This window comes from Phoenix dactylifera, chromosome 10 (genome assembly GCF_051530095.1).
Source record: "Phoenix dactylifera cultivar Ajwa chromosome 10, Ajwa_hap1_PhDact_Kaust_v1.1, whole genome shotgun sequence".
NCBI classification, from domain to species: domain Eukaryota; kingdom Viridiplantae; phylum Streptophyta; class Magnoliopsida; order Arecales; family Arecaceae; genus Phoenix; species Phoenix dactylifera.
Genome location: NC_143199.1, coordinates 31,151,448 through 31,178,334, shown reverse-complemented (window position 1 = coordinate 31,178,334; position 26,887 = coordinate 31,151,448). Strand labels below are relative to the sequence as shown.

At 41.1% G+C, this 26,887-nt stretch overlaps 2 protein-coding genes and 1 pseudogene across 5 annotated transcripts; 1 reads left to right on the top strand and 2 right to left on the bottom strand.

The window, feature by feature from the left end:
* Nucleotides 1-805: 805 nt before the first annotated feature.
* LOC103707016 (uncharacterized) lies at nt 806-11,230 on the top strand. Of its 4 annotated transcripts, none has more exons than XM_088706001.2 (5): nt 806-942; nt 1,753-3,205; nt 8,774-9,168; nt 9,487-9,547; nt 10,500-11,230. In XM_088706001.2, exons 2-5 carry the CDS (start codon nt 1,850-1,852, stop codon nt 10,980-10,982), a joined length of 2,295 nt encoding a protein of 764 aa, XP_088562127.2. In that variant the 5' UTR covers nt 806-942; nt 1,753-1,849; the 3' UTR covers nt 10,983-11,230. The 4 variants fall into 4 exon arrangements, with proteins under 4 accessions (XP_088562127.2, XP_008789567.3, XP_008789568.3 ...); XM_008791345.6 differs by having other exon boundaries at nt 810-942; nt 1,753-3,265; XM_008791346.6 differs by lacking the exon at nt 806-942 and having other exon boundaries at nt 1,446-3,205.
* A 1,159-nt stretch (nt 11,231-12,389) lies between these two features.
* LOC103707033 (low affinity inorganic phosphate transporter 1-like) lies at nt 12,390-13,923 on the bottom strand (annotated as a pseudogene).
* Nucleotides 13,924-16,001: 2,078 nt separating this feature from the next.
* On the bottom strand, nt 16,002-25,032 carry LOC103707017 (serine/threonine-protein phosphatase PP1-like). The gene is made up of 4 exons (XM_008791348.5): nt 24,500-25,032; nt 19,237-19,796; nt 18,932-19,153; nt 16,002-16,402 (listed from the first exon to the last, which is right to left on the bottom strand). Exons 1-4 carry the CDS (start codon nt 24,675-24,677, stop codon nt 16,379-16,381), a joined length of 984 nt encoding a protein of 327 aa, XP_008789570.1. The 5' UTR covers nt 24,678-25,032; the 3' UTR covers nt 16,002-16,378.
* Nucleotides 25,033-26,887: the final 1,855 nt, after the last annotated feature.

Here is a 26,887-nt window from a genome sequence, read left to right as displayed (position 1 = left end):
TAACATAAACAGTAAAATGAGGGAGAGTAGGGCCTTCCCTAGAAGTAGGCTTTTTTTTTGTTTTTTTTTTTTGCCGTTCATCATTTTAGAAATTTTTTTTAGACCCATTTTTATCTATTTTTCTATGTTCATACAAAATTAGTATGAGTTGTTGAGATAAAAAAATATATCATATATATTTATATCAAATTAAAAAAATAAATATAAATTGGGCTAAAACTTATTATTTAATAATCGTTTTACTTTTTAGGAACAATAATAAGTATATTATAGTCATTGCTGAAGTAATTTTTTTTACTTGATTTTAATAAATTATTAAAATAAAAAAGGAGAAAGAGAAGAAATAAAAGAAAGTCCGTACGTGGAGCAGGCCTGATGGCACCGGCGTCATCGGTAATCGGCAAAACCATTCCCTCCCGCCTCAAGCAAAAGATCTGGCGGTAGCCGGAGGAAACAACAAAAAGCCCGCGTGGGTTCTGGTGACCGCCCCGGTAATCCCGGTGCCAGTCCTGACGTCACCTTCTCCCCCGACACCGTACGGCCACTCGAACTCGCCCACGAGACACGGCGTCCTCCAACCATTCCCTGAATGCCACGTCCCCGAAAACTGCCACCACGACAGCGATCAGTGGCAGTTGCGTCAATCCAGTAGACTGCGAGGGGCGGTTCGCATATACCTCATTTCGTAAGCAGCCAGTGGCACGGGGCCGTAATAATTACTTTCTGACATGCCCTTTTCCGGAATGCGGTTCCGCTTTGTTTCCGGTCCTTTATAAACGAGGACGGAGAAAAGGAAGCGAAATTTATATGAAAAAGAAAGGAAGCAGAGTTTTTTGTACGAAAAAGAGGGAGCGAAATTTTCCAGGCGGCACTCACGCTGTAAAACGTAACGGCGAAGCTATCGGAAGCCGTAACTCTCCGACGAAACCCGGCCGACGCGAGGTAAGTGGTTTTTTTTCTTCCCTTTCAACGAGTTTCTCGAAATCCCGTAGGTTTTCTCGTTCCGCTCGCTCCGTCATCGGCGATCGGATTTGGTAGATCGCAATCTTATCCGTTGATTCGTTCAATAATTGTGATTGTCGAGAGGAACAATACACCGTCACTTGGGAACATATACTTAACGGCACGGATGCCTTTGCCGTTAACCGTTACGGCGAATTATATGGGGGGCTTGGAAGAAAGAAGGATAACTTTGGGGTTCCCTCAAAATTTTTTCGTTTCGGTCTAGCTTTTCCTTTATCGAAAAGGCGGTTTATTCTCCGCGTTTTGCTCTGTGGTTCGTGCTGTCCACCCATTCCGCGGCATCCCTTCCCTCCACGGCGGTAAAAACCAACAGGATGGAACCAGAAAGAAATACCGTACCTGGTAAATATTTTTGCATGCCCGAGGTATAAGATGTATAAAATAAAAGGGAATACGAGACTATTTAATTACTGTTATACGTAGAAGTTTTTTTTTTTTTTTTTACTGAGGGTTATAGGTGGAAGATGGATGGAGATGGAGACAGTGAGGACCCGAGAAGGGAGTTTGGTTTGCTTTCTCTATCTACTGCCTTTTTCTTGGGCATATTTTATACATTTTATGTAGGCCTAGGTTATGGCATAACCTTCACGCTTCTACTGGTGGCCTCTCTGCCTCCTCTCTCCGGCGATTCATCTTCTCTCCTTGCTTGAAATCCTCGCAGCTTCTTTTCCAGCATGCTTCTTCGTTTGTTTGTTGTTTACATGAACATCTCGATGCTACTTCTCACAGAAGAAAACTGATGTCTGCATCATCTAAAATTATCGCGAGCCTACCAAAAGAGCTGCTGCTGGAAGATCAACACACATGAATTTGATCGCTGCTCGGCATGAACAGCTTGAGGCCGGAGCTCCACGTCGCTCAACAAAGCCGCCGCGAAAAGCTCCGGGTTCAGCACAGCCCGTGCCCGCCCGCCGCCCATCGCGAATTTCCCGGAACGAACACTCGAAATTCCGATCCAATCCCGGATCTCGCCCAGGTCCGGGACGTCTACGACCCGGCGTCCGCCATGCTGGACTTGTCAGCCCGCGCCCATAATTTACCGTTGGCCGGCGCGGAAGCATCCATGATCGGGCCGCTGCCGTCAAGCTTTCATGAAGCGTCCGGGAGCCTCGCCCGTGCCGGCGATCCCCCGAGCCCGTGCCTCTGGCGAGGGCAGCCGAACTGCGACTGGATCGTTCCGAGCTTTGTCGCTGCCGGCGGCAGTGGAGCTCCGGATATGATTACAAACCCTTTGGTCTCACCCGGTGTTTGCCACCCGAAGTCCGGCTTCTCGGGGTGTCGGGACGCATCCAGCGAGCTTTCGAGCCAAGAGAGCCACCAACAGCAGTATGGGGACTTGCACTTCCCCTCTTCCCAATTCTACCATCACGCTCTCCAAGGGGTGGTCACCTCCTCTCCCTCCACCGCGGGCAACCATGGCCACGAATTGGCCTCTATTCTCCAACCCTCAAGCGTTCGCGAGCCCGGCCAGCCGTGCTCGTGGGTCGACGGTGGAAATGAACTGCTTCTGCTGCTGCCCAGTTACGGTGAGCAGCCGAACACGGTGTGGGCGAGTCGTCCGCCTGCGCAATGGAACGCGGAAGGAGGTTTTGCACGGGGTAAGGCTGCAGAGGAATTTAATACCGTTGGAAGCGAGGGAGGGACGCAAGGTCTGTCGCTATCCCTCAACCCGGTGGCGGATCTCCCTGTGGCGCAGTTGGGAGAGAGGTTTGGACTTCCAAATGAAGCCGGGCACTCCTGCCCGCACCCCAAGTTCTCGATCTGTGATAGAGGTTATGGGGTGTCGCTTCAAGGCATCGTGAGCTCGTCGGTGGATGCTCGGAGGGGCGCGGGGCCGCTCGGGCCTTTTACGGGATACGCCACGATTCTGAAGAGCTCCAAGTTCTTGAAGCCGGCTCAGCAGCTGATGGATGAATTTTGTGGCTCTTCGACGGGGCCCAAGCTTCTCGAGTATCGTGATGAGGGTGGGGGGAGTTGCCAGATCGCGAGTGCCGATCATGGTGATTCACAGGTCGGTGAGAAGGAGAATACTGGGAGGGGAGGGAATCCGGCGGTGTCGTCGTCTTCGTTGCATAGTTCGATGGAAGGCGGTGGTGAAGCCGGTGCGAGTGGGGAGGCTTCTCAAATTCATAGCCCCGAGATCCAGCAGAAGAAAGCGAAACTCTTGTACATGCTGGAAGAGGTTAGTCTTATAAGAGATGAGAATGCTTGCACTATGTGCGCTGACAGTATTTACTGCATGGTAATTATTGTTAATTTCCTACTTAATTTGTCTGTTAGAAGTAAGCTTAATTCTTTTTGCATGTCAAATCATAGGCTTTATGCTCCACTTTTCATTGTTGCAGCGGTATATGAAGCGTTTTCTATAGTGCTTAGGACTCTTCATTGATATGCTGTGGCAGATGACTTTGCATTACTATTCATGTCCCCAAATTGAAGGATGATATGAATGTCTTCAGAGGCAGATTGCTGTCGCTTAATTGGAATGATCATTTTTGAGATACCTTAATTAATTAAGCAGCATGTAGTTTATTGATCTAAAACGATTTGGTTCCCACTTTAATGACCACCATACTATGGAGCTTTTACTTAATCTTTCAGGTTGAGTTGATGCGTAGGTTTTTTTTCTTTCTGTGGCGGGGACACAATCCATGTTGTAGCAACCCTAGGGATCAATTTTTTCTAAAACTAATAGAGGCAGTCATCTTTTTTGTTCTCTTCCATGCCTCATAAATTGATAAATGACCTGTAAATGTGAGTTAATCCTTTCCCAAAAGTATGTTAGATGAACAGTGTTAAAGTGGTCGACGGGTTCTCCCAATTTTACAAAGAAAAAAAAAGAAAACAATAAAAAATATTGTTGAACTTTAGTGAGTGATATATATGTATGGATATACATAGAGGTCTATTTGAATTTAGATACAACCATAGATGTAAGTATGTGTTAGGCCAAGTGTATTTTAAGATGTGCTGTTGATTATTTGATTCCTGCAATTCTCTTAGTTTTTTCAATGTGTCCAGTCTTTGCTTTCTTTCACTCTATGGCCTCTTCAATTGATAGCCTGGTCATTTATTTTGGGTAGCATATATGTTTATTACCTACAAAAATTTAGATTTTTCAAATGTTACCACGCATATGCCGTAATTTAGTTATAAGTTGGGTAAAGAAAAATTTGGAACAAATATGATTAACTTTCAAAAGGGTATGTGAACCGTGTTTAGAATTATAATACAGTTATTTGTTTCACTTCTTCAGGAAAATAAGATTTTTGTATGTTTTGTCTTGTGCTCCTAGACCACAAGGACCTTTACAATCTGTGTATCTCATCATTTACTTTAGTTTGTCAATTTGATGAATAGGGCATACTTTCTTCTTTTTCATGGTGTTTAGTCCATTGTTCAACTATCCGAGCTCTTCCACTCTCGGAGCAACTCTTTTGCTAATTAGGTATATGGTTCTACATCAGTCACATTATTCTTGAATATCTTGTTGATGATATCTTGTACCTTTTCCCTTTTATCTTAAATTTTTAATCCAATGTAAATCCTTAAACTCCTCAGTTCGGTATCATTAAGTTCTCTCATGCTGTGTTCAGTCCTTGTATACATCCCAACTTTCACTATTAGAATTAGGCTTTTCAAAAGTTTTTGGCAAACATGTGATCCTCCATAAGCCTTCAGTCAAATTCTGAAACAATTTTTAGAGCCTTTGTTTAAAGTTCCGCCAGTTAATTTCCAGCAAGCCTCCATTTTTTGCAGTTTAAGCTAATATATATCTTAAGGCAGAAGCATTCAAGCGAGTAGATATTTTTTGCCTTCTCACAGCCATAAGCTCCACCAGATCTGAATATTAATTTTTCCATACCCATATACTATGTTTATGGGAATTCTAATAAAACTTCGAGTAATGCAATTTTTTAGTTGCTTTAATGCTCAGCACTACAATTGTGGCACTTAACTATTTCAAAGAGAACAAGGCTGTAACTTTTTAGCTGCCATATTACAAATGAACCGTTTCAAATTTGACCCTGATGCAGTCCAATTTTTCTGTCTTGCAAATGGTTTTGATATTTTAATTATTAGTTAGAAGAGCTCTAGAAAGATATTGCAATGCAAACTTAATACAGTATGCATTTTATGAAGGCGACACCAGATGAGGACCTTGTAGCGTTGATTAGTGAAGATGGCTTCACAATGCAAACTCAATAATGGGGCGAAAGAGTTTCCTTGATGGGGTCTTTTTAAAAATTTCATTATTTATTTTTTAGACTGGAGTTTGTTCATCGTTAAGATTATAAATCGTGGTTTATCCTTGCTTGGAAATATATAAGCATGTCTCTCTTTGGGACATGAACTATCTTTTCTTATACATGGAGCATGATGGTTGTTATCTCAATGTAGATTTATATATTTTCTTATCCATGCAGCCTGTCTTAAGCATGATGAAGATGACTGATGTAGTTCAATCGGAGTAGCAACTGCAAAATAATCAATTTTTACATAGCTAGAAAAAAGGAAGTGCACACCAGAAGCTAAATTTTCAAAACTTCACTTTTGTGGGATCTCACAATTTTTTTTTTTTACGCTGCAACTGTATTATAAGACATGAAGGTAGACAAGAAATCACATTTTGCCATTGCATATTTATGATTATTAAAATAGTACGGGCATTCATTTGACATATGAATAACTTTGGAAATAATAGAAAATCCAAAGAAGTGATAAAACTCAAAACTGCACTTACGGTACCATACCATCAAACTGACTTTTTTTGTTTCTTGGAAGCATCTTGACCTTTCAGTTTTAGGATTCTGATAGCATCATTAAATTGTTTATGCTTCTAGAGAAGCTTAAAGCTGTGTTGAAATTCTTTAGTGATCAAATGTTGTAATTGCTATTGCGACCGATTGTTTTAAGTTATTGATTAAAGATAACTGAATTTGCATGCCATTCTTCTGAAACAAAATTTGTGACTGTATTTCTTAATATAAAGACCTTTCTAGCAAGCAAGGTTGCCATCTCAAAAGGTTATTTGACTTTATGTTCTTCAATTTTGCATCTCCAAAGTGAACACATGATGCCGTGCTAAGAATAATAGATATTCAAGCTGGCTTTCTGTGAAATTTAATGTATTTTACATAGGTCGGGTGGAAGATATGAGATAGCTATTTATGTTCGCCATGAGATTAATTAGTTAAGTGAGCAATGTGTCCCTTTTTAGGTACCTCAACTTCTTTGTGCTCTATGGTTACTGAAGAAGTTTGTTCCTATGAAAAGATTATTAGAGTAAAAGCTCCAAAAATTTATTTTCATGAACGAAAATTAAATTATTGATGTGAAGTTGTACTAGACAGGCCTTATAAATGCTGGGTACAGTGTTCGTCATTTATGCTTGCCTTTTCTTAGTAAGTCACCAGAGATATGAGCTGACAACTTGGCATTTCTGATGCAAGTTGATGAGCTAAGTGCAAATTTATATGGCATGGTGAAATTGTACTTGGTCCAGTCAAACCCCAGTAACAAAATATCGACTTGACCGTTGTACCATGTAATGACATTTGAAAGCTGGGTACATTCTGTTGTATGGTTTGACAATTGAAATTGAAATTTGTTTTAACAGTTTATGCATTCAAGTTTTTTGCCCGTGGTGTGAGAAATGCTTCAGCAAGAATTTGCTATGATAAAGTATAAATAATCTCCACAGGTTAGGTTTTGAAATTTATCATGAATTCCGAACCTTTTACATAGGAGTGGTATTTGGCCCTTTGCTCCAGTCAGTAGTTCAGAAAATGATTTTTACTCCAGGTTTCACTAGTATTTTTACTTGTGAAGTTAGTAACAAAGGTGGAAAAAATATAAAGCCATGCTTGTTTTTTCGAGTTCTAAGTATGACATGGCGCATTCAATATTGTATTTTGTTCCATATTAGATTGGAACAAAGCCTAAAATGATCTAATATTCGTTATGAATTGACTATGGTTGGTTTACCAATGATGATAGTGAGTGTTCAAAAAAAATTAAAACAAAAAGGGGCTTTTGATGATGCAATAGAGCAGGCTTGTTCATATTGTAGTCAACCAGTTTTTGCATAACTTTTCATGGGTACTTTTGAAAATTTTTGCATGAAGTACTGGTCTCATATACACTTCTGATCTCTTGACTGATTCCAGTTCTTCAGTGTAACTTAAAAATTAAAATATCAATTCAAATCTCTTGAAATTTCTTGCAGTAATGATCTATTAAATAAAATGCTGTTATTAGAGATGGTAAGTTTTGGTTCACCAGTATTGTTTGTTAATGTGCTAAATTTCCATGGTGTAAGGTTGATTGCCATCATGTGGGTGATTTATCTTGCGATGCAAAAGCATGTAGCTAAATGTAACCCTCTTTATCATGTGATATCTTTTTCATTGGGGGCAGAGAATTTAAAACATTGATTTCATCTGTTTTTGGGCGCTGGTGAATCTGGTAAGGGCGCTAGTTAACTTATGCTCATTTGTTTACTTATTCTAACAACAAAACATTAGCAATTTAGTATGCAGTTTAAATGGAAGTTAATATCTCAAGTTGCTAGTAGAATATGCCTAGAAAATTTGTTAATTTTTAAAATGGGCATGGCTGAGTTGAGAATGCTGGTTTGGCTACATGGAGAAGTGGGTAAGACAGACATAGACAAGAAAACAGTAATGGAAGATGGCTGATGTTTGCTCTGGAAACTGAAAAAGGAAAAAGAGACAAAGTCCTGGGATGTAAGCTTATGAATTGCATTAGCAGAGGTGGAATTGATGGAGAATTAACTGGTATAATATTGTCTTCTGGCCCGGAGACGAGAAGAGACACTTGTTGTAGAAGATTAGGTATACCTGGAAGTATGTGAAAAGATAATATTGTCATAATGAAAGCTGGCTGGAGGTTCTAAAGATCGGTTTTCTTTGAATGAAAATTTGCTCTTAAGGTCAAGAATGACAAAGAAGCATTTATAACTATGGTAGAGATAAAATGTGAGGTAGCTGCCATGATTTGCTCAAAAAAGATAATGGTAGAGATGATAAATCATAGCGACTATTGGTTCTTGTTAGATTTCACTGTGCTCATGCTTGTTTGTTAATAACTTTTTAGTGAAAATCTCCGAGATGTTTTTATGATACTTAGCGTAAGCTTGCTTTAACATAGTTATGATTTTTTAAGGAAATTTATAGTTATGCTTCAGGACTATGCTTTCATTTGTATCATAAACACGTTGCTTGCAATACTTAGGAGAACCAGAGAAGTTTACATCTCAAGATGCCAATCAAACTTTGTAGTTTGATTGAAATTTGCTCGTAAAGGAATTCTTGGTTGATCTGCAGGCAGTTGCAGAATGTAAGAGGACTAAACTGTGTTTCGAAATATTTTGTTCCACCGGTCAACTGTATCGTATATGGTTCTTAAGATGCCATGCAGATCATCATGTCAGCTCTATTGTTATTGTTGATTGGAATATTTAATCTCCTTTATCTTATAATATTTGAGATAGTGACGACACGTGGTGTTGGTCAAAATCTATATGGTGTTTCAATTATTTATATTTTTGGGAGCTCCTGCATGCATATTTAATGTGGAGTTGCGCTCGCGCGCTTTCTCTCTCTCTCTCTCTCTCTCTCATGCGCACTATTTTTGTTATCTTGGGCTGCAAAATGCATTGCAATCAGTTGATGCAATTAATTTAGAATCTAACTGGCTTAGACACGCTATTCAATTTTTTGCGAAGGTATGCAGACGGTACAAGCAATACCACCAACAAGTGCAAATGGTGGTCACTGCTTTTGAATCTGTAGCAGGCCTCAGATCTGCTACACCCTATGCTTCATTAGCCCTCAAGACTGTCTCAAAGCACTTCCGGTGCATAAGAAATGCTATATCCGATCAGCTCCGACACATAAGCAAAGTTCTGGGCGAGGAGCTCATGTCATCACCCAGTTCGAGTAGAGGTGAAATGACGCCAAAGTTGAAACACATCAATCAGAGCGTCCTCGAGCAAAAGGCAGGTGAGAACAGCTTAGGTTTTGTGGGTCAGAATCAGCCTGTGTGGAGGCCTCAGAGAGGCCTACCGGAGCGTGCTGTGGCTGTTTTGAGGGCCTGGTTGTTCGATCATTTCCTTCATCCGTGAGTCACTCCACTGGCTGTTAATGTCTTCTTCATTCATTCCTTCTACTCTTCTTATGTCTATTATTACCTTGCTATGTAACTAATTTCATTCTCTTGATGAAATCTGTGGGGGGCTACTTTGCCCTCCCTTGTTTCAAAAAGAAAGAAAGAAAAAAAGAGAAATGTTAATATCGCATTGTTTTGTAAATTTTTGATTTTTCTATTGCTTCCTTTGGTTCACCCATATACTATTACCATATACTATTACCATCATCAATGCTTGCATGGTGTTTTGGGTGGGAAAGAGACAGCTCATTGTATGTTCGGTGTCTCCAGGTACCCGACGGATACGGACAAGCACATGTTAGCGACCCAAACTGGCCTGTCACGGAACCAGGTAACTCTCTCAGAGCCGATCCTTCTCTCTTGTGAATACTGTTAGGTGGGCGATATGAATGAATCCCAGCACTGATGTCACCTGCAACCAGCTTCGGAGCTGGCTGAGTTGGAGGGTTGGTCTACTTGTATTGCAGGTCTAGGTTTTAATCCAATGGGAAAGGTTGGATGTTATAAATTTTTAGCCTGGAATTTTGAAGGTCTGATGAAGTTAGGGTGAGTTCGATTCTGTTTCCCGGCCTTCCTAGGTTTTACTGAATTTGGTTTGATCCATTGAATCAATCTAGGTTTATGGCAGGAAATGGGACCCGGACTTCATTCATGGCAGGAAATGTGCCACTTTTTGGCCCCACTTAATTTATGACTGTAAACTGCTTGTCTGACCCATGGCTGTTGTTAAGTTGGTTTGATTCACAACACACGTGAGGAACCAGGATATAGGAGTCAAACTCTGACCAGTGTCGACTCTGGCAGCTGCTGTTGGTCTGGTCAAAGTTTGACGCATAAAATCCAATGTGGACAAAACCTGACACATGATAACCTTGCATGTATGGAGAAGAGGGGACTGGGAATCGGTGTACTGTTCATGCTTTGCTACTTTGTGATGGGGGCAGGACCTTAATCAGAGTGATGGGCTACGGACTCATCATCTGATAGAGCATGGATCCTTTGTGGCCCTCACCATGCAGCTCTCTTGTGGCCAATACTATCAGAGGCCTGCATGGGAGAGACCAGACGCATTTAAATTTCATCAGTGCTGATGTAATTTGCATATCGTAGTTCTTAGTTTCGCATCATCGACATGGTCTCTGCAGCACAAATGAGCAACCATGCATTCACCCTTATGGCTGCAAGGTGCAGGCTGGGGTGGCTTCACTCTGATAATGTGACAGAATTCCTTCTCTGACACCTGCTTACATTTCCCTTACATCTGGGGCTTCACCTTCGTGCAGGTTTCCAACTGGTTCATTAATGCTCGGGTACGGCTATGGAAGCCAATGGTTGAAGAGATCCACATGCTTGAAACCAAAGGAATGAAAGGAGCGGACCTCAACTCTGGCAACAGAAACAATGCTAACAAGCTGCCCATGGATGATGCAGGGCGACCTTCTAACGAGCAAAGGCCAGAATCCGGGTGTAGCAGGCCATTGCATTGTTCCTCTATGGAGCCTCTTTTGAATGATGAGGGTTCCCGGAGTATGGAGCAGTGGCATTACGAGAAGCGATCAAGGATTGACGAGTGTGGGATGCAGACGAGCATGGATGGGAACTTGATAAGCTTCGGAACGTACCAGAGTGCTATGGATATTGGAGGACTTGGAGCGGTGTCTCTCACGCTGGGCCTCAGGCAAGAGGGCGGACAGCAGCAGCAGCAGCAGCAGCAGCAGCAGATGAGGCACTTTGGAAGTCAGATGCTGCGTGACTTTGTGGGTTGAGTGATCTTTGTTGGAATTGTTCTGTTGCGAGTGCTAGAGATGTGCTGGGGAGCAGCTATTGGCAATGTTAGTGGAGATATGAAGATGTGAGCGCGTACAAAGACTAGTTTTCAGAAAAGGGGTGACAATTGTATTGTAGGATGGGGGAAAGGTCCATTGTATGATTTGTAATGCTGCTATTCGTTTGAAGTTTTGGTGGTTTACAAATACTCTCTGATTTAGTGCTGTTGTAAGATTCTGTTGTCTTCTGTCCTCTCGCCCTTAAGCTTGCGGGTGCTTTCGTGCATGAAACTATATTTGACACGGTTGTCCTAGAGAATGGTAACTTTGGGGCGATACAACCGTATGGTTGGATTGTAATCAGCTGCGTACGTATGTTGAAGCTGATAATCCTCCAGAGCTCCGCTCAACTTGTCTTTCCATGCTTAAGCCCGTCTTCGAACATAGAAAGGGGTTTTTAAAAAAAATAATTGATGTGTTTTGTCCTGTTAATATGGTTACTCTAATCCAATGTGCCATGTTTCCTTGTGGAAAGTCTGCAGGGAAAAATTTAACTCAAATTAACAGCCTACGATTCATGCGGACCTTGTATCACAATCCTTAGGGATCATCTGCGCTGTTGTCGCCAGACCCTGCCATTTTGCCATTCAGACCGAGCCGGCCTCCCTTCAGTCCCATGTAGTTCTGGTCAACATTAAATAAGCAGGGGGCAGGGGCCCCGGTTTGTTTTTTTAAAGTTCATCGCAGGCTTTGGGAAACCTGGCTTCACGCCGGGCTTGGGCTAAGATGGGCCTGGGGCGGTCCGTTTCTTGGGTTGTGTTCCAGTGAATATCTTTTGAGGCTGGCTTTAGGCTCAGCTCAGGAGTCAGGCCTGGGTTTATGCGCCTCGGCTAAGATGACTTGACCTGGGCTTGCTCCATCTAGCAGATCAATTCACAAACAGGGTTAATTAATTATCTCTGAAATCTGAATGGAGGGTCAGAGAAAAGGGAATTCCATTATGAGAGCGAACCCAGTTCTTGCAATAAAATTTTTTCGGTGGATGCATTTGTTCTTGCTCTGCTTGGTACTCAAGACAGCCGAAAGCCATTGGCAACAGGCAAGCAGAGAGTGGAAGCCAGAGTTTGGTAACTACAGTACTCCAAGTCTCCATCGCTGTTTTTCTCTCTTCAAAAGTACATTCCTCAGGCTGCTTGAGCACTTCCACACAGAGCAATCAGATTTCAATTATCCCACAATAACAGCAATCCTGTTACAATCCACAAGTATTTCATAAACCATCAATTGCACCAGTGTATTGTGGGGAAAAAATTCAGTTAAATCAGTTTTAACAAATCACTACAATTTTGCAAGCCTTTCTATCGTGAGAAATAAATTCTTTCCAACCAAGAAAGTTCAAGTTTATGAACCATAGAAGCCAAAGAGACAAACATTAACAAGCTAAAGAGACAAAGACAAACATGTCTAGCTTATAAATTCTAACAATCTTCAGCAGCAGAACTAGAACAAATTCAGCAGGCAACTAGACCGCAGCGACAGCCCTACTGTAACCGACACCCATATTGGATTCTGCCGCTGGGGCGCTGCCTTCGTTCTCGCTGGAAATCTCCTCCAAAGACTTCCCCTTGGACTCGGGCACCAGGAAGGTTAAGAAAAGCCCCAGGAGGTTGCAGGCTGCAAGCACGAAGAGGGAGTTCCTGACACCAATGCCAGTAGAGTACCCATGGTCGGTTTTGGCTGGGTCTGAGCTCTGGGATAAGTATAGAAAGCCGAACGAGCCCACGATCGCACCAAGTTTTCTTCCAGAGCGTTCATGGAGGCGGCCTTGGGGATCCATCCGATGGCGCTAAATATGTCTTTTTGGAAGAGGTTCTGGCTGTAGAAGGCAATGTCGAGGAGGAACCAGGTGGAGGAGGTGCCGAGAAGGTGGAGGCCATGGCGAGGCAAGAATTCTTTGGAGAAGAGGCCGAAGCTGTTGGCTTGCTGGCCGGTCATCTGATCGACCTTGGGCTGCTCCTCCTGAAGCTGGACTTGAAGTACCCTGGACATGTCGGCGGCCGCCTTCTTGGCGTTCCTGACGACGAGGGCAGTGTAGCGGGCGGTCTCCGGCATCTTCATCCGCCAGTAGTAGGTGAGCGCCGCCGGGATGGCGCCGAACATGAGAACTATGCGCCAGACGAAATCGGCCTGGGGGACGGTGGAGGCTACGGGGTCGACGGCGTAGGAGGGGGCAGGGAAGCAGTGCTTGAAGGCGGCAGAGACGATGATGGCGACCGTGCCACCGGCGAGGATGCCGATACCCTGCATGGCAAAGACGGCGGCGATGAATGCCCCGCGGGTCTTCTTGCTGGCGTACTCGGACATGATGGTGGCGGAGAGGGGGTAGTCGCCGCCGATGCCGAAGCCGAGCCAGAAGCGGAAGAAGCAGAGGGTGGCCATGACAGACTTGGGGGTGTGGCCGAAGGAGAGCCCGGAGGCGATGGAGGTGAGGACCATGAGCATAAGCGTCATGCCGTAGACCCGCTTGCGTCCCATCTTGTCGCCGAGCCAGCCGAAGAAGAGCTGGCCGGAGAGGGTGCCGCAGAAGGCGACGCCGTGACGGCGGCGGATACGTTGGGGGGGAGGGATCCGGGTGTCGGGGAGCCTTCGACGTGGTAGTGGATGCGACCGAGGAGCTTGGTGACGAGGGAGATGCAGAAGAGGTCGTAAGCGTCGGTGAAGAATCCCATGCCGGCGACCACGATGGCCGTGAAGTGGTACCATTGCGTCTTCGCCGCGTCCAAAGCGTCCAGCACCTGGAGCTGCTCCCTCGCCATGGTGACCGATCGGCTCGTCTCTTATCGATAAAGAATGCGGTTACAGAGAGAGTAAGAGCGAGAGTTCGTGTGTTTGAGAGAGAAGAGGGAACGAGAAGGAGATCGAGGCAAATGAGACAAGGGCATCGGTGAGGTTTTAAATAAACACGCAGGAGGAGGGTGGGTGCCAGCGGAATATTCTCAACTCCTTCCCCGTACCCATTCACCCCCTCCCGGCAAGACCTCGCCCACGTCAGAGCGCTCACGGCGGAGGGCAGGGAATTCCGTTTTTTGGTACAATCTTTCCATGTCGAGCTCGCATCATAGTAGCTTTCCATATTTTGCCATGGTAATATTCCCCTATATATTCCTTGTTGGAGAACTTCTTTCTAAAATTCGCATGACACAGTATCAAGGAGGAGGATTAAGTGACGCGGCGGAGGAAGGTGCGAGCCATCCCAATATTCTCTTCTCTTGCATTTATTAAATAGCTTTCCTCTTCATTGCACACAACAATAACCAGCCGTCATCATTCTAATATCTATATAGTAATATAATTATTAAAATTCAAGGCATTGCCTGATAATATTATAGTACTAGCATTCTCATATGCCTGCAAATTACTCTATATTTCATTTTTTTTTGGAAGATATTTTATATCTCATTGATTTTTGTTTTAAAATAACTTGCAACTGGTGACGGTTGACGGCCATTTTAAAACATAGTTTTATATACCATAAAGATCCATGCAAGCACAGGCACCCGAACAAAGGAAGAGTAGAGAGGAGAGAATCCATCTTCCGCGTGAAAGTTGTAACCCTCTCCCAAGCGAGAGGAGGTCGGTTCCACAGTTCCACTCGAATATTATTTTTTTTATCGAATCGGTTCAAATTTGGATATTAAGGCTCGACCAATCCAAAATTGGATTTTGAGCCTGAGTATTTTGAATTAAATTGAACTTGGGCCTCTAGCTATTTAACTTGGCTCGATCGCATCCCTGCCAGTGGCTCCCCGCATTTCTGTATCATACATCATTTGTACACATTTAATTCATTAATATGTTAATTCACCTCCCCCTTTTGCGCTAAAGAAAAGCCCCCAGCATAATGACACGGGCCTCAAATCGCAAACTCGAATATTCCTTTGCACGGCTGCTTACATGGCAAGAAGGCCTTGCTGCAGTTGCATGCAATTTAAAGGATTGGCTAACGAAGGACCAACCTTCCTGTACCACAAAGCATAGGCAGCAGCAAATAAAACAAAAAAAAACAAAAAAAAAAAAAGGTGACATGGTTTGTTGACTAGTCATATAGCTATATTAGAGGTGTCCCAAACGCAGCTATACATCACGGGGGAATTTGATGTCTCTTATTCATCGGCCAACTCGAAATGGTTAAACTAAAGGCGAACTAACGAGTTGGACAAATCTATTCTCTCCCTCTTCTGTAGATCTCTGTTTCTAGCAGCCAGACGTTTTATTTTGTCTGGCGGCTCACAGCCAGATTGTATTACTTGGGACCAACCTAACTAAAACCTGCAACTAACGATGCTAAAAATTTCTACCCGGAACTGGACTGCCCACCCAAACCCACACTGAAATCACAGCCAGATTGTATTACTTGGGACCAACCTAACTAAAACCTGCAACCAACGATGCTAAAAATTTCTACGCGGAACTGGACTGCCCACCCAAACCCACACTGAAATACCAAATTACCAGGAACATCAACCTATAATACAAAGTCTGCAACTCCATGCTGATAAGGAATTGGGAACAAAGGCAGGCTGATGACGAGATCAAATCTAATCGCTGGAGCAAATGAAAGCGAACAGCCTGTTCTACGTTGGAACCAAATTTCTGGTGGCAGAAGCATATTTTAAATCCTATTAGTTTTTCACAGCCCAATTTTGACAATACTTGACATCATAAGCGATAGACATAGCTACATAATCTTGCACCGCTCACTTCCTTCACCATTCCAACGTGTGCGCCGCAGCTGGATTCTGTTCATCCACCATACTGTCACTTTTCTGAATGCCAGTACCCAAGATGCAGCATGCCGGCAGGTGCAAATGAAGGCTGAACTCAGGATGGCACTCATTTGCTGTGTATGAGAGTGAAACACAGCATGCCAAGGTGGCAGCTTGGCACAACCGTTACCCTATGATGCCACTGATAATACGCAATGAACAGCTGACCCATGCAAAAGACAACGCCAAGAAGTAATGTGAGAAGATAGTCGTCCCCTGGGTTGCCCTCACAAGTCCTAATTTACTGAAGTCTACAAAGCAATATCAGTTATTACATTATCCAAGACTATATATTAGTCCTAATTTCTTCAACAGACTTGGTATTCCGAAGGATGGGAGAATTTCCCAGGATGACACATGGCTCTTTAAAGTGAAACTGATGAGACAATTAACACAAGCTAATCCCATAACTAATGTACATAGAGATCAAGGCGTGTTGCATGCCAGCTATCCTGTTCCAGGAACAAAATTCAGCAACGCTGGCGGAATGTCAGGCTCAGACTTCCTTGAAAGAGCCCTGGGTCAGCTCTTGATAGCAGATTGCAGTGCATCCACCATGATCGCCCATTCTCAAGCCTTTGCCCCAAGAAAAGACTGCTCACAGAAAGGTCAGAATTAATAAGAGGAAATTAGAGTGAATTATCTATTTGGTTATGGAGCTTCTTCAGAATATACAATCCAACAGGCAAAGATGTTAAATGAAAGATCAAGTGGATGCACGAGTGCAGGACACAATGGGGCAGTGCATTCTAAAATCATGATATTGATTGTAATATGGTGGGTATTTATATACTTTGTTACAAGGTTCACAATCTTAGTATCGGACCTGTACCAGTACTCTATTGGTATAGTATCGATATTGCCATCAACTTAGATGAGTTGGAATTCCCATCTTTTTCAAGTAGGTTAAACGAGCACATAGGAACCTCTGCTAGCAGGATCATATCGATAAAGTGCCAACCGAACCAATCTTTATTACTTAAATTAACATCCGAAGCAGGCAAGATAGGAGCATGAGCACCCAAACCCCTTGGAAATTTAGGCGATGAGATTAATATAATTGGCATATCTATTATTACTTCCTCGATAGACTAGGATTCTTTCTAGTCGAATAAAACATAGAGATGGAAATGGGGTTGATTAGGCATGTACCAACACTCGGTATTATCCCCCATACTGCGCATCAGTTGGTACTAGTATGGTAGGTACACCTGGTATAGAGGGTAGTACGTACTGGTACAATGGACCTTTCTATGTAATTCTGTTAAATTATTTGGCAGAGCAAATTAAGCTTTTATGATGTTGGATGTTACAAGAATGTAAAATGACTGCATCACATATTCTGAACTCATATTTTTTGACTTCCTCCCTTTCCAGCCTTTTCTAACATCCTATTTTTAACAGCCAGACGTAAGAAAAATGTCAAATACAAACTTTGAAAATGATGGCATGAAAGAAAACACAAAAAAGTAATCATTCTGGGAATAGACACCTACAAACACAGCCTACATACAAGTATAAATATATATATATATATATATATATATATATATATATATATATATATATATATATATATATATATATATATATAACCAAAACAGAAGAGTCGATAATAAAGCATTGAATAATATTGAGGCTTAATGATCTATTATCTAGGCATGTACATGAAAATTTTCAAATCTAATTATCATAATTGAATAGCCATATAAAATTTCAATCATTGAGAGGAAAAAGTTATGGGTTTTGAGTGGTTCCCAGCTTAGGTAAAAGGAACTGACCTTCCTGAGGATAATGCAGATCACCATATCTTTCAGATAAAATAAGGTAAACACATGATGCCAAAACACTTCCAAGGGATGGTGCAAATCCTCTTATTTGATGTCGATAAGTTGGCACATCTTTTGGACAGCCCAACAAGAAAATAAAAATCCCCCACAAGTTAATTAGTTGGTGTTCTAGAAGTCCCTTATTATGCATTCAAGTGCAAAAATTATGCGGTATATTGATAGATCCCACCTTATATAAGTAGATACCAAACAGAATCCACTAACCCAGTGTTCTATAGAGATAGTTGATGGACCTGCAACGGATTGCCGGTAGATACTTCGGCAAGTTTCCCATGCAATTCAGATAATCAGAGCTTAGAGATCCTCATCAGGTGCTTTTCCTACCAGTAAACGTTAGCCAGATCAGATTCTATCAGCAGTACTTGATAGGGCCATTGTGAAAGAAATGGTGTCTCGTTTGTCATAATTCAGATAATCAGAGCTTAGAGATCCTCATCTGCATCAGGTGCTTTTCCTACCAGTAGACCTTAGCCAGATCAGATTTTATCATTAGTGATTTTATCAGCAGTACTTGATAGGGCCATTGTGAAAAAAAAAGGTGTCTCCTTTGTCATAATTAACTATATCTATAGCCAAAATTTAAAATACTCATTTAAATCTTTTCTACTTCCACATCTGGTATCCCAAACCTCAAGATTCATGTTTTATAAGTTATTTTTTGATCATTGCAGACAAGGTTTTAAATCCCCTAAGATGGGGGTGTCCCAGTTTCTCCATTGAACATGACATCCTACTGTCCCACCCTGTCCTGGCAGTGGTCCCGGCCATGAATCTCAATAGAACACCTCAGTCTCTCTCTCCTTTCTTTTCCTTCTTTCCTTTCTTTCTTTTTTTTCTACCTTCCTTTCTTTCCTTTCCTTTCCTTTTTCTTATCATTTCCTTTATTTCTTTTTTCCTTTTTCTTCTTTCTCTTTCCTTTCTTCCTTCTTTCCTTTTTCTTCTTTTCCTTCCTTTCACTTTTTCTTTTTCTTCATCTTTCCTTCTTTTCTTTCTTTTCTCTTCTTCTTTGGGTTTCGGAGTCCCGACCCTATCCTAGTCCCATTTTCTCAAAGGAATGGGACGAGACAGCCTGAATGCACCCCGTCCCGCCGGGATTTAAAACCAGCGGGACCTAAAACCTTAATTACAGATGCATGGCATGAAGACACTGAATTGAGTTCATGACATAAAGATAATGGCTGACAACTGGTTGCAGGACAAAAACAAGTCAGACTAGGGAGAGGGGAAAAAAATACAGAAAGTGTTCAGGTATTTCATGAAAAGTTGCACTAACCTTGACTCCAGGTGGAGGTGTTCCAGTTTTCGCTGTAGTTGTGCTTCCAAAGTTGAACATTGTCTTCTTCTCCGCAGGCTTTAATATTTGGAAAGAACACATCAGAGTATCATCTACATTCATCATGGCACCCGCATTGTCAAATTCCCCACAGTAGTTTGGTGCCGAGAATATTGTCACAAGTTGCCTGTTAGCAAAGAATTCATATCCATCTTCCACCACCTGGTACAAGAAGTATTTTGAATTAAAAGAGTGAACTTACTTCAGCACCAGCAAAATAAACAAAAGAAATAAGCATTTATAACCTGATGAGCACGACAAATGAGGTCGAGATCATGTTTTTGAAGGAACTCAGTCACCTTATCAGGGCCAAATGTGTATGAAACCCCTCTGTCATTCATACCCCACCCCTGAATGTCCTTACTTGGATCTGACCAAAGAAGATCACAAAGCAAACCAGTGTCCGGCACATCAGTAGGGCGAGCCAGGTTTCTTATTTGATCCAAATTAGTCAAGTCTGGAGAAAGACCCCCGTGCATACAAAGAATTTTTTCATCAATGAGAGCTGCGACAGGCAGACAGTTAAAACAATCTGTGAAGACTTTCCACAGCCTCACATTGAATCTGCGCTTACATTCATCATAAAACCCATATATGCGGTTTATAGACGCACATTCATGATTCCCCCTCAAGAGGAAAAAGTTCTCAGGGTATTTAATTTTATATGCCAAAAGGAGGCATATTGTCTCAAGACTTTGCTTTCCTCGATCCACATAATCCCCTAAGAACAGGTAGTTGGCTTCAGGTGGAAATCCGCCATATTCAAAAAGCCTTAGGAGATCAGAATACTGGCCATGAATATCACCTGAGACCCCAAAGAAACCATTATGCCAAATTTCCCAAACCCAATTAATGACTAGACCAAACTATTTGCAAGCAATGAGTATTCCTGAAATTTTCTCTCTGGAGTTCTCCACAACTGATTAAGTTAAAACAGAATGTCAACTTACCATGAACAAGAACAACTGCAATCATAAAGTGAAATTTGATAAAATTCCCAAGGCGGAATATGTGAATATGTGCATTTTATAGATGCAAATTAAAAATATCCTACAACAATAGCTCAGCACATAAAAAAAGAAGCTAATGAGAATGCTAAAGGATCTTAAGTAAAGCAAAGCGCATGAGATCATACCTCCCAACGGTAACTTGTTTGCTAGCTAAAAATAATCAAGGTGATGAATAATAAAGTTCAAGATGAGGTACATCAGAGGGAGTCTAGCATTAGGACCAATTAATGGGAAAGTCATAAAAAAACAAGTGAGATGGTTAGGTCATATGATTCAAATCAAACAAGGGTCGGATTGAATTGAATCATAATCGAACTGCCATTTATGATCGCTGGAAACTCCATTTAAAAGTATAGAATGCAACTTTTCTTAAACAATAAAACTAAGAACTGATTATATAATACGATATCTTAGCCTACCAAATGAAATTCTACTGGAGATGTAACATATATTAACATGTTAATTAGTAACACGTTAAAAAATGCATGTAAGAATACCAATACCAAAATAATACTTTTGACCAGCAACGTAGTACTTAATACAACTAAACACTAAATTCAAACATAGAACTAATTTCATAATACCAACAATCTATCAACCAAAGACTGTTTTATATTACAACTAAATTGAATACAATTTTATGAAAACAACCAGATGAGAATTAGCAATACACAAATTATTTCATTTCATCTGGTAATCAGTAAGAATCTAAATGCATATAATAACATTTTGCCAACAATCCTTATGAATAAGGGTTATTCCAATTTTGCCTAGAAGTCAGAATTAAGAAAATAGGTAGAAGAAGACCTAGGCTGAGGTAGACTATAAATTTGAGGGCGTATATAGGTTACAGGTAATGGCTTATCCATCAGTACGATTCACATAGTTAACCCCTTATGGTCATAAAACACTAGTTAATAGTGCCATATTTATGATCTAACCCAATAAGTACAATTTATGGATGTTCGTTTCTGTTTAAATTATTTAATGTGTCTAATCATTGTCCTGTATGCCTAATATTTAAGAATACGGCCTTAATGTTCAGTAACTCAGGCTGAGTGCCAAAATGCATCACAAGCCATCCAAGTTGATGTTCCACATTGCTTCAAGCAGAAACAAGTGTGGAAGTGAAAACTGGTCAAGAGCAGATTCAGGTGTAGGTGCATGGAAGAGAATTCCTAAAAAATGTTAGAAAATGGATCACTTAAGAAGCACGTGCAGGAGCAAGTTTCTTAGGAGATTCCAAAGATGGTACAGCATCCTAGTTTAGAAACTTTCCTTCACATACCACACAACTTATCACAATCTACACATGCTAAAAAGAAAATGTAAACCAAAATCTCAATGGTTCTGACAGATTCATGATATAGATCAATGCAAGCCTCTTTCTCCATTATTTGAAAAGCCATTCATTTAGTGGTCACTTGATACAGAAACAACTAAGTTGATCAATAGGCAATAAGTCTCCAAGATATCTGAAAAATTGTTAGACACTCCGAACATCCTGGTTAACCTCACCACATAATTTGATGATACGACAAAACTAAGATGATAACGCCCAATTAATACTAAATCTGTTGCAAATCAGGGTATGTTACATGTTGATCCTTAACAGGCACGAACGGGCAAGTAAGGAATACATTATAAAAGATAATATCTATGACACAAAATAGGGAAAAAGTCAACATGGTTGCTATCACATGAAATTTCCTAAAAGTACAACACCACTGCTCATTCAAATATAAAGTTATGAAATTCTTAGTTCTATTGTGGAGCACATGTATAATATAAGGCAAAACATGTGCAACTTTATATAAGCATTTCATATGCATGTCCATATATTGAACTACAGCTATTACATAGTTCTCATGCAATCTCAAAGTTTTTTACCATAGATATGCATGAATATTGGTGCCTCCAAGGTGGCAGACTTGTAGGATTATAGGATAAAAGTCATTAAATTGATAGCAAAAACATATAGGTCAACACAAATACCAAGCTTATGACAATACATGGATGATCTATTAACTCCATTATATATGTTATGAGAAGCATGTCCAGCTCATAACAAAATAATGGTTAAGATGAACACTTAATCTAAAGAAGACATGCAGGTGTTATGAGCACGGTGCAAGAGTTGAGTTGTGGCTCTAGAATTGGCATGGCAACCTTGGTTGAAGATTCCGGCTTTTATGAATTGGAACTAAGCAAATATCATGAAAATTGCAAGACTAATGTTATTTCTGTCTTCCAATCCATGCAACTATCTAGCTGAACATGCAGAAACCTGATCCGTTTGCTTACATTGAAAGAGTTAAAATAAAATGTAAGCTAGTTGAGTTATACCGAGAAAAATCTATTAAAGTATGCATAAACAGAGATAAAAACAAAACAAAACAAACATAAAACCTTTTCATCTCCTAGGCTATCTCCACCCATGTCATTTTAGGCCTACCCCTCCTTGTGCATTTCATGCACTCCCTCACAAGCACTTCCTTCATCCTTCCATGCATATTACCAAACCATGCATTACCACACATGATACTACAGATAATACAGGAAAACCTATTAGCATAAGCCATGTGAAAAGTCCAAAAACATTGCTCTATGGTCATTAACGTCTGAGATCACAGTTCCTAGCTGAGGATTGTGATAACTTTGCAATGTTTTTTGTCCTCTCCTAATAAGCTCTTCACTGAAAATCAAAGTAACATTCTTCCATCACGAGTAAATAAATGTAAGTTGCAATAACATAGTTTCATGCCTGCTATTCTCTCTAATAAAAGCAGACAAACAACAAAAGCTTGTAAAGTTAGCATCATTCAAATCAAAAATAGATAATGTATCTTAACTAGAGATCAATAACATTGATTAAAAATGTCTTTTCCATGGGGAATTTTCAGGTCAGGCATTAAAAGAAAATCAAGGAACTAAAAAGGGAACTTAAAAAATATTTTTCAATATACCAAGATCATTTATTTATGTTTCACCATTTGGGTTTTCTGACATCTGACAACAAACATAACTTCAAAAAGCACACCATAGCTGTCTCGCTGTGTATAAAGTCAATACTAGAAAAATATTTCTCATCTATTGTCCTCGAAAACAAAATGCTCTAGTTCCATCTCCTCATGAACCACATAAGACTAAATTTCAGGTTTTATTATATATATTAGCTTTCCCAGTATCACCAGATACTTCACAGAACCATTCAAGACACCTTCATTTTAGGTCTACAAACTACATGCATATGTTCCTCCAAGAAGAATCTCTTTCTTGTTTACAAGTTTAGATTTTTCACTTGATTTGGCAGAAGAAGATTCATCTTTCTCTAGCTCTAAGACTACATTCTTGAAAATTTTGAGTCTACACATTGTATTTCTGCCCACATACAATGAAAGAAAATTATTAGTTACAATATTTTGCAGCATACCATATAATGAAACCTACGATGCATCAATATAGAATAAAAATTTAATATATGCTTCAATATAGAATAAAAAATTAATATATGATTGACATTAAAGAACCTACATGGGTCTGAGAATGCACAGAACTGACGATATGCTGGGTTACTAAAATTGAACAGTATTCCAAATTTCTTTTAGTTACCTTTATCTATTACATAACAATGGAGAAACTGTTGCGTTTTGCAAGCATCAGAGACAGACAACGACAATAAAGACTTTGCAACCAGAGTTTCACTTTGCAGAAAGCTCTAACAATATTAGTAACCCAAGTAAAGGATAATCTGCAAGGGCCTGTTGGACATTGGTGTTGTTTTCGTGATTTTTTTTTCTCTACAAAATAGTGGAATGCCACGTGGGAATTGATGTTGAAGATAGCATTTGCACAAAACTTCCGCTATTCCTTGATTTTAATTTCACTCTTTTGTTTGAGATAGATAAATCCTTGCTACCAAAATCTCTATGGATTTCACAAACAATTCTGATAACGAAAGGGTTTCGTCATACATGCTGTTCAGTCTAGTTCATTTTTATTCTTGGGTTTCTGAAAAGAAAACGAGAAAGCAAAATGAATACCAAACGGACCGTAATATTTTGCACTGGGAATCCCATATCCTGTCTCCAACCACGCATTCAAACATTCAGATAATAGACAAAAGAAAAACAAGCATCTCATCACAACATTCACTGGTTCATCAAAGTCCCAACATTTCCCCACCGACACCAATAACCAAACAAAACCTATTCCCAAGAAGCCATTACGGAAGAAACCCAGATCAAGAAATATCAAAAATCAATAACCCAGAAACAGAAAAATAAGCAACTTTTTAGATTGAAGAGCCCCAATGTTTTCAACGCCCGTTGCCTTCAACATCGCAGTGGAGCAAATTTATCTAATCACGGCATTCGCTGATTCATCCAGGTCCCATCCTTCCCCACCGACATCGACAACCAACCAAAATCCATAATCGTGAAACAATTTTGACACAAACCCCGTTCAAGAATCATCGAGAGGGATTTATAAGATTTACCGCAAATCTTGATGGGGGCCTCAAGCTCAAGAAGATTGGGCTGCTGCAAGAAGATGTCCCTGGACACGACGCAGAGCTGCCGGATCTCCGCCTCCGAGAGCTGCACCTGCTTCCCCGGCCGAATCCCCCTCGCTTCCAGCAGCCGCCTTATGATATCATCCAGAAGACCAGGATCCATCCCCCCACACAACAGACCCCAGATCGAACAAAACCCTAGAAATCCAGAAGTAAAAGGAGGCCCCTTTTATTTCTCTTTGCCAAGATCACGAATCGACCCAGGAAGAGGAAGGAGGCAGAAGGTGGCCCCTTTCCTCCGCCGCCGTTCCCTTCCTTTCCCTCGCTCCGATTGAGATCTCCTCAAGCATTCCTCTCGATCTCCCTCGTTTCCTCTCTCGATCGCAGGGGCTTCTCCTGCTCTCAGAGAGGAAATGGAGATCGCCCCCGCCGTCCCCGCTTCCTGCGAAGAATACCGGAGAGCGAGAGAATATTTACGACTTTTTTATTTTGGTCGCGACTCGCGAGGGATGGAGACTGAAGAAAGATCGAGTCCGCCGTTCGGTGTAAACAATAGCTCCAACCGGGGGGTCCCATACGCACATGTGTCCTTAAAAATCGCGTTGGGCCTGTTGGCCTTAAACACGGAACTCAAAGTCCTACGAGGATTGCGCTCGTTACATTAGATGACGGGAGTTCAAGTTACTCGGACAGCATGGAGGGGATGCGGCTGACCAGAGAAGGATCCGGAGCGGAGATAGGTGAGGTGATTGGACGGCAGTGATTCTGTTGATTCAGATTTTTCTTTTTTGAATTTAATAGTGGTTTGGTGTGCCAGCGGGATGGGGAAGTCTATCGTGGCCGTCAGATCTGCCGACTAAATTGATCGGACGGTGAAGTGCCCGGAGTTGCGGGGCGAGTGCATCGGCTCGAACGCTGATAAATATTCGGGATATGGTGTAGCGAGGGACGGAGTGGACCATGCGGATAATAGCATAATAGCTAATCATGAAATGACACGTGGACAACAAGCGGGACATATTGTGCACCGCTCGGCCATCCGCCTACCTCTGCGGAGCGGGCATGTACAGTGTCCGTGACAGTGGCACGTGTAACTTTCACACGAGTGAATGTGGATTAATATTCTGGCTGAGCAGTGAGGGACCGAGTGGACCATGTGGAAAATAGGATGATAGCTAATCATGAAATGACACGTGAACAATAAAATCAACATACTGTGCACCGCTCGGCTACCCGCCTACCTCTTCGGAGCGTGCATGTACAACGTCCGTGACTTTTGGCACGTGTAACTTTCACACGAGTGAATCGGTTCTCCCTAATTGGTTGGCAAACGGAATTGTATTTGAGTTTGAAAAGTGAGTATTTCAGTATTACTATTTTGCATAAAATCAATGCATAAAGAGCATAGTTTTTAATGTTTGATTGTCATGTGTTCATTCTATCTAATGTTTTTTTTTTCTGCATTAAGAACTAGATTTTTGTGTGTCGAAATCACTTAGAACGAGAATAAAAACGTGAAGGATGGTTTGGGCACATAAAATATAATTGCATGATCATACCCTCTAGAGTAATGTTGAAAATTGGATTGATGAGTAATACTTGCGTATGCCATGAAAAATTTAGACTTTTTTCATATTGGGCTTTTCATCTTGATTGAATTACTGGTTAATATATTGATTTGTTTCAATATCAAGCATTCACCGATACCATATGTATATCCTTATTGCTATTAGTTATGTCAAATATTAATGAATATAATACTTTTTATTGTATATTTGGATGATTGTGCTGAAAATTCTATTAGACTCGTAGATTGGGCCAGAACAATCAGTATTATCATAGGACTATAAGCTAGGTTAGACCTGCTAAGGTCTTTTTATGCATACCCCAAGCACAGTACAACTATTTATGCGTGCATATGTAGGCATGCTCACAGACACATGCACAACATGTCCAATTGATATTATTTATATTTCTCATGCCAACTTAAACTATACATCGGGCTGCAAGAATTGTTGCAACTGCAGGTTAAATTTCAAGCCCAACTCCACGAGAGCAGCTAAAATAACAATTGTTCAACATCTGAGACCTATCCACCTTTTTTTTTTCTTTCTTTCGATAAACATATTGATGTGCTTCTCTTGAAATGTACTCCAAATTCAAACTCAGGAAATTGTACATGTTCTTGACATTTAATCCTTATCCTATAATAGTGATCATATCTGTGCCTCATCTGGATCCAGTCGCCCACTAATACTACTAACCCAAAAAGCATGTGAATAACCCCTGCCATCCTTTGCATGGCTTATTACCCCAAACTGGACAGGGGTTGTATCTTTCGTACAGAAGGACTCATGTTTTTCATGCGAATCC

What these genes read in the sequence shown, in the direction of transcription:
- LOC103707016 (XM_008791345.6), top strand. Translation starts at nt 1,850, where the DNA reads ATGAACAGCTTGAGGCCGGAGCTCCACGTCGCTCAACAAAGCCGCCGC. An exon ending in CTGACAGTATTTACTGCATG is followed by an intron (nt 3,266 to 8,773) that starts GTAATTATTGTT and finishes TTTTTTGCGAAG; the next exon opens with GTATGCAGACGGTACAAGCA. An exon ending in TTCGATCATTTCCTTCATCC is followed by an intron (nt 9,169 to 9,486) that starts GTGAGTCACTCC and finishes CGGTGTCTCCAG; the next exon opens with GTACCCGACGGATACGGACA.
- LOC103707017 (XM_008791348.5), bottom strand. Translation starts at nt 24,677, where the DNA reads ATGGATCCTGGTCTTCTGGATGATATCATAAGGCGGCTGCTGGAAGCG. An exon ending in TCATTTGTCGTGCTCATCAG is followed by an intron (nt 19,154 to 19,236) that starts GTTATAAATGCT and finishes TTCTTGTACCAG; the next exon opens with GTGGTGGAAGATGGATATGA. An exon ending in CACCTCCACCTGGAGTCAAG is followed by an intron (nt 16,403 to 18,931) that starts GTTAGTGCAACT and finishes TTCTGTGAGCAG; the next exon opens with TCTTTTCTTGGGGCAAAGGC.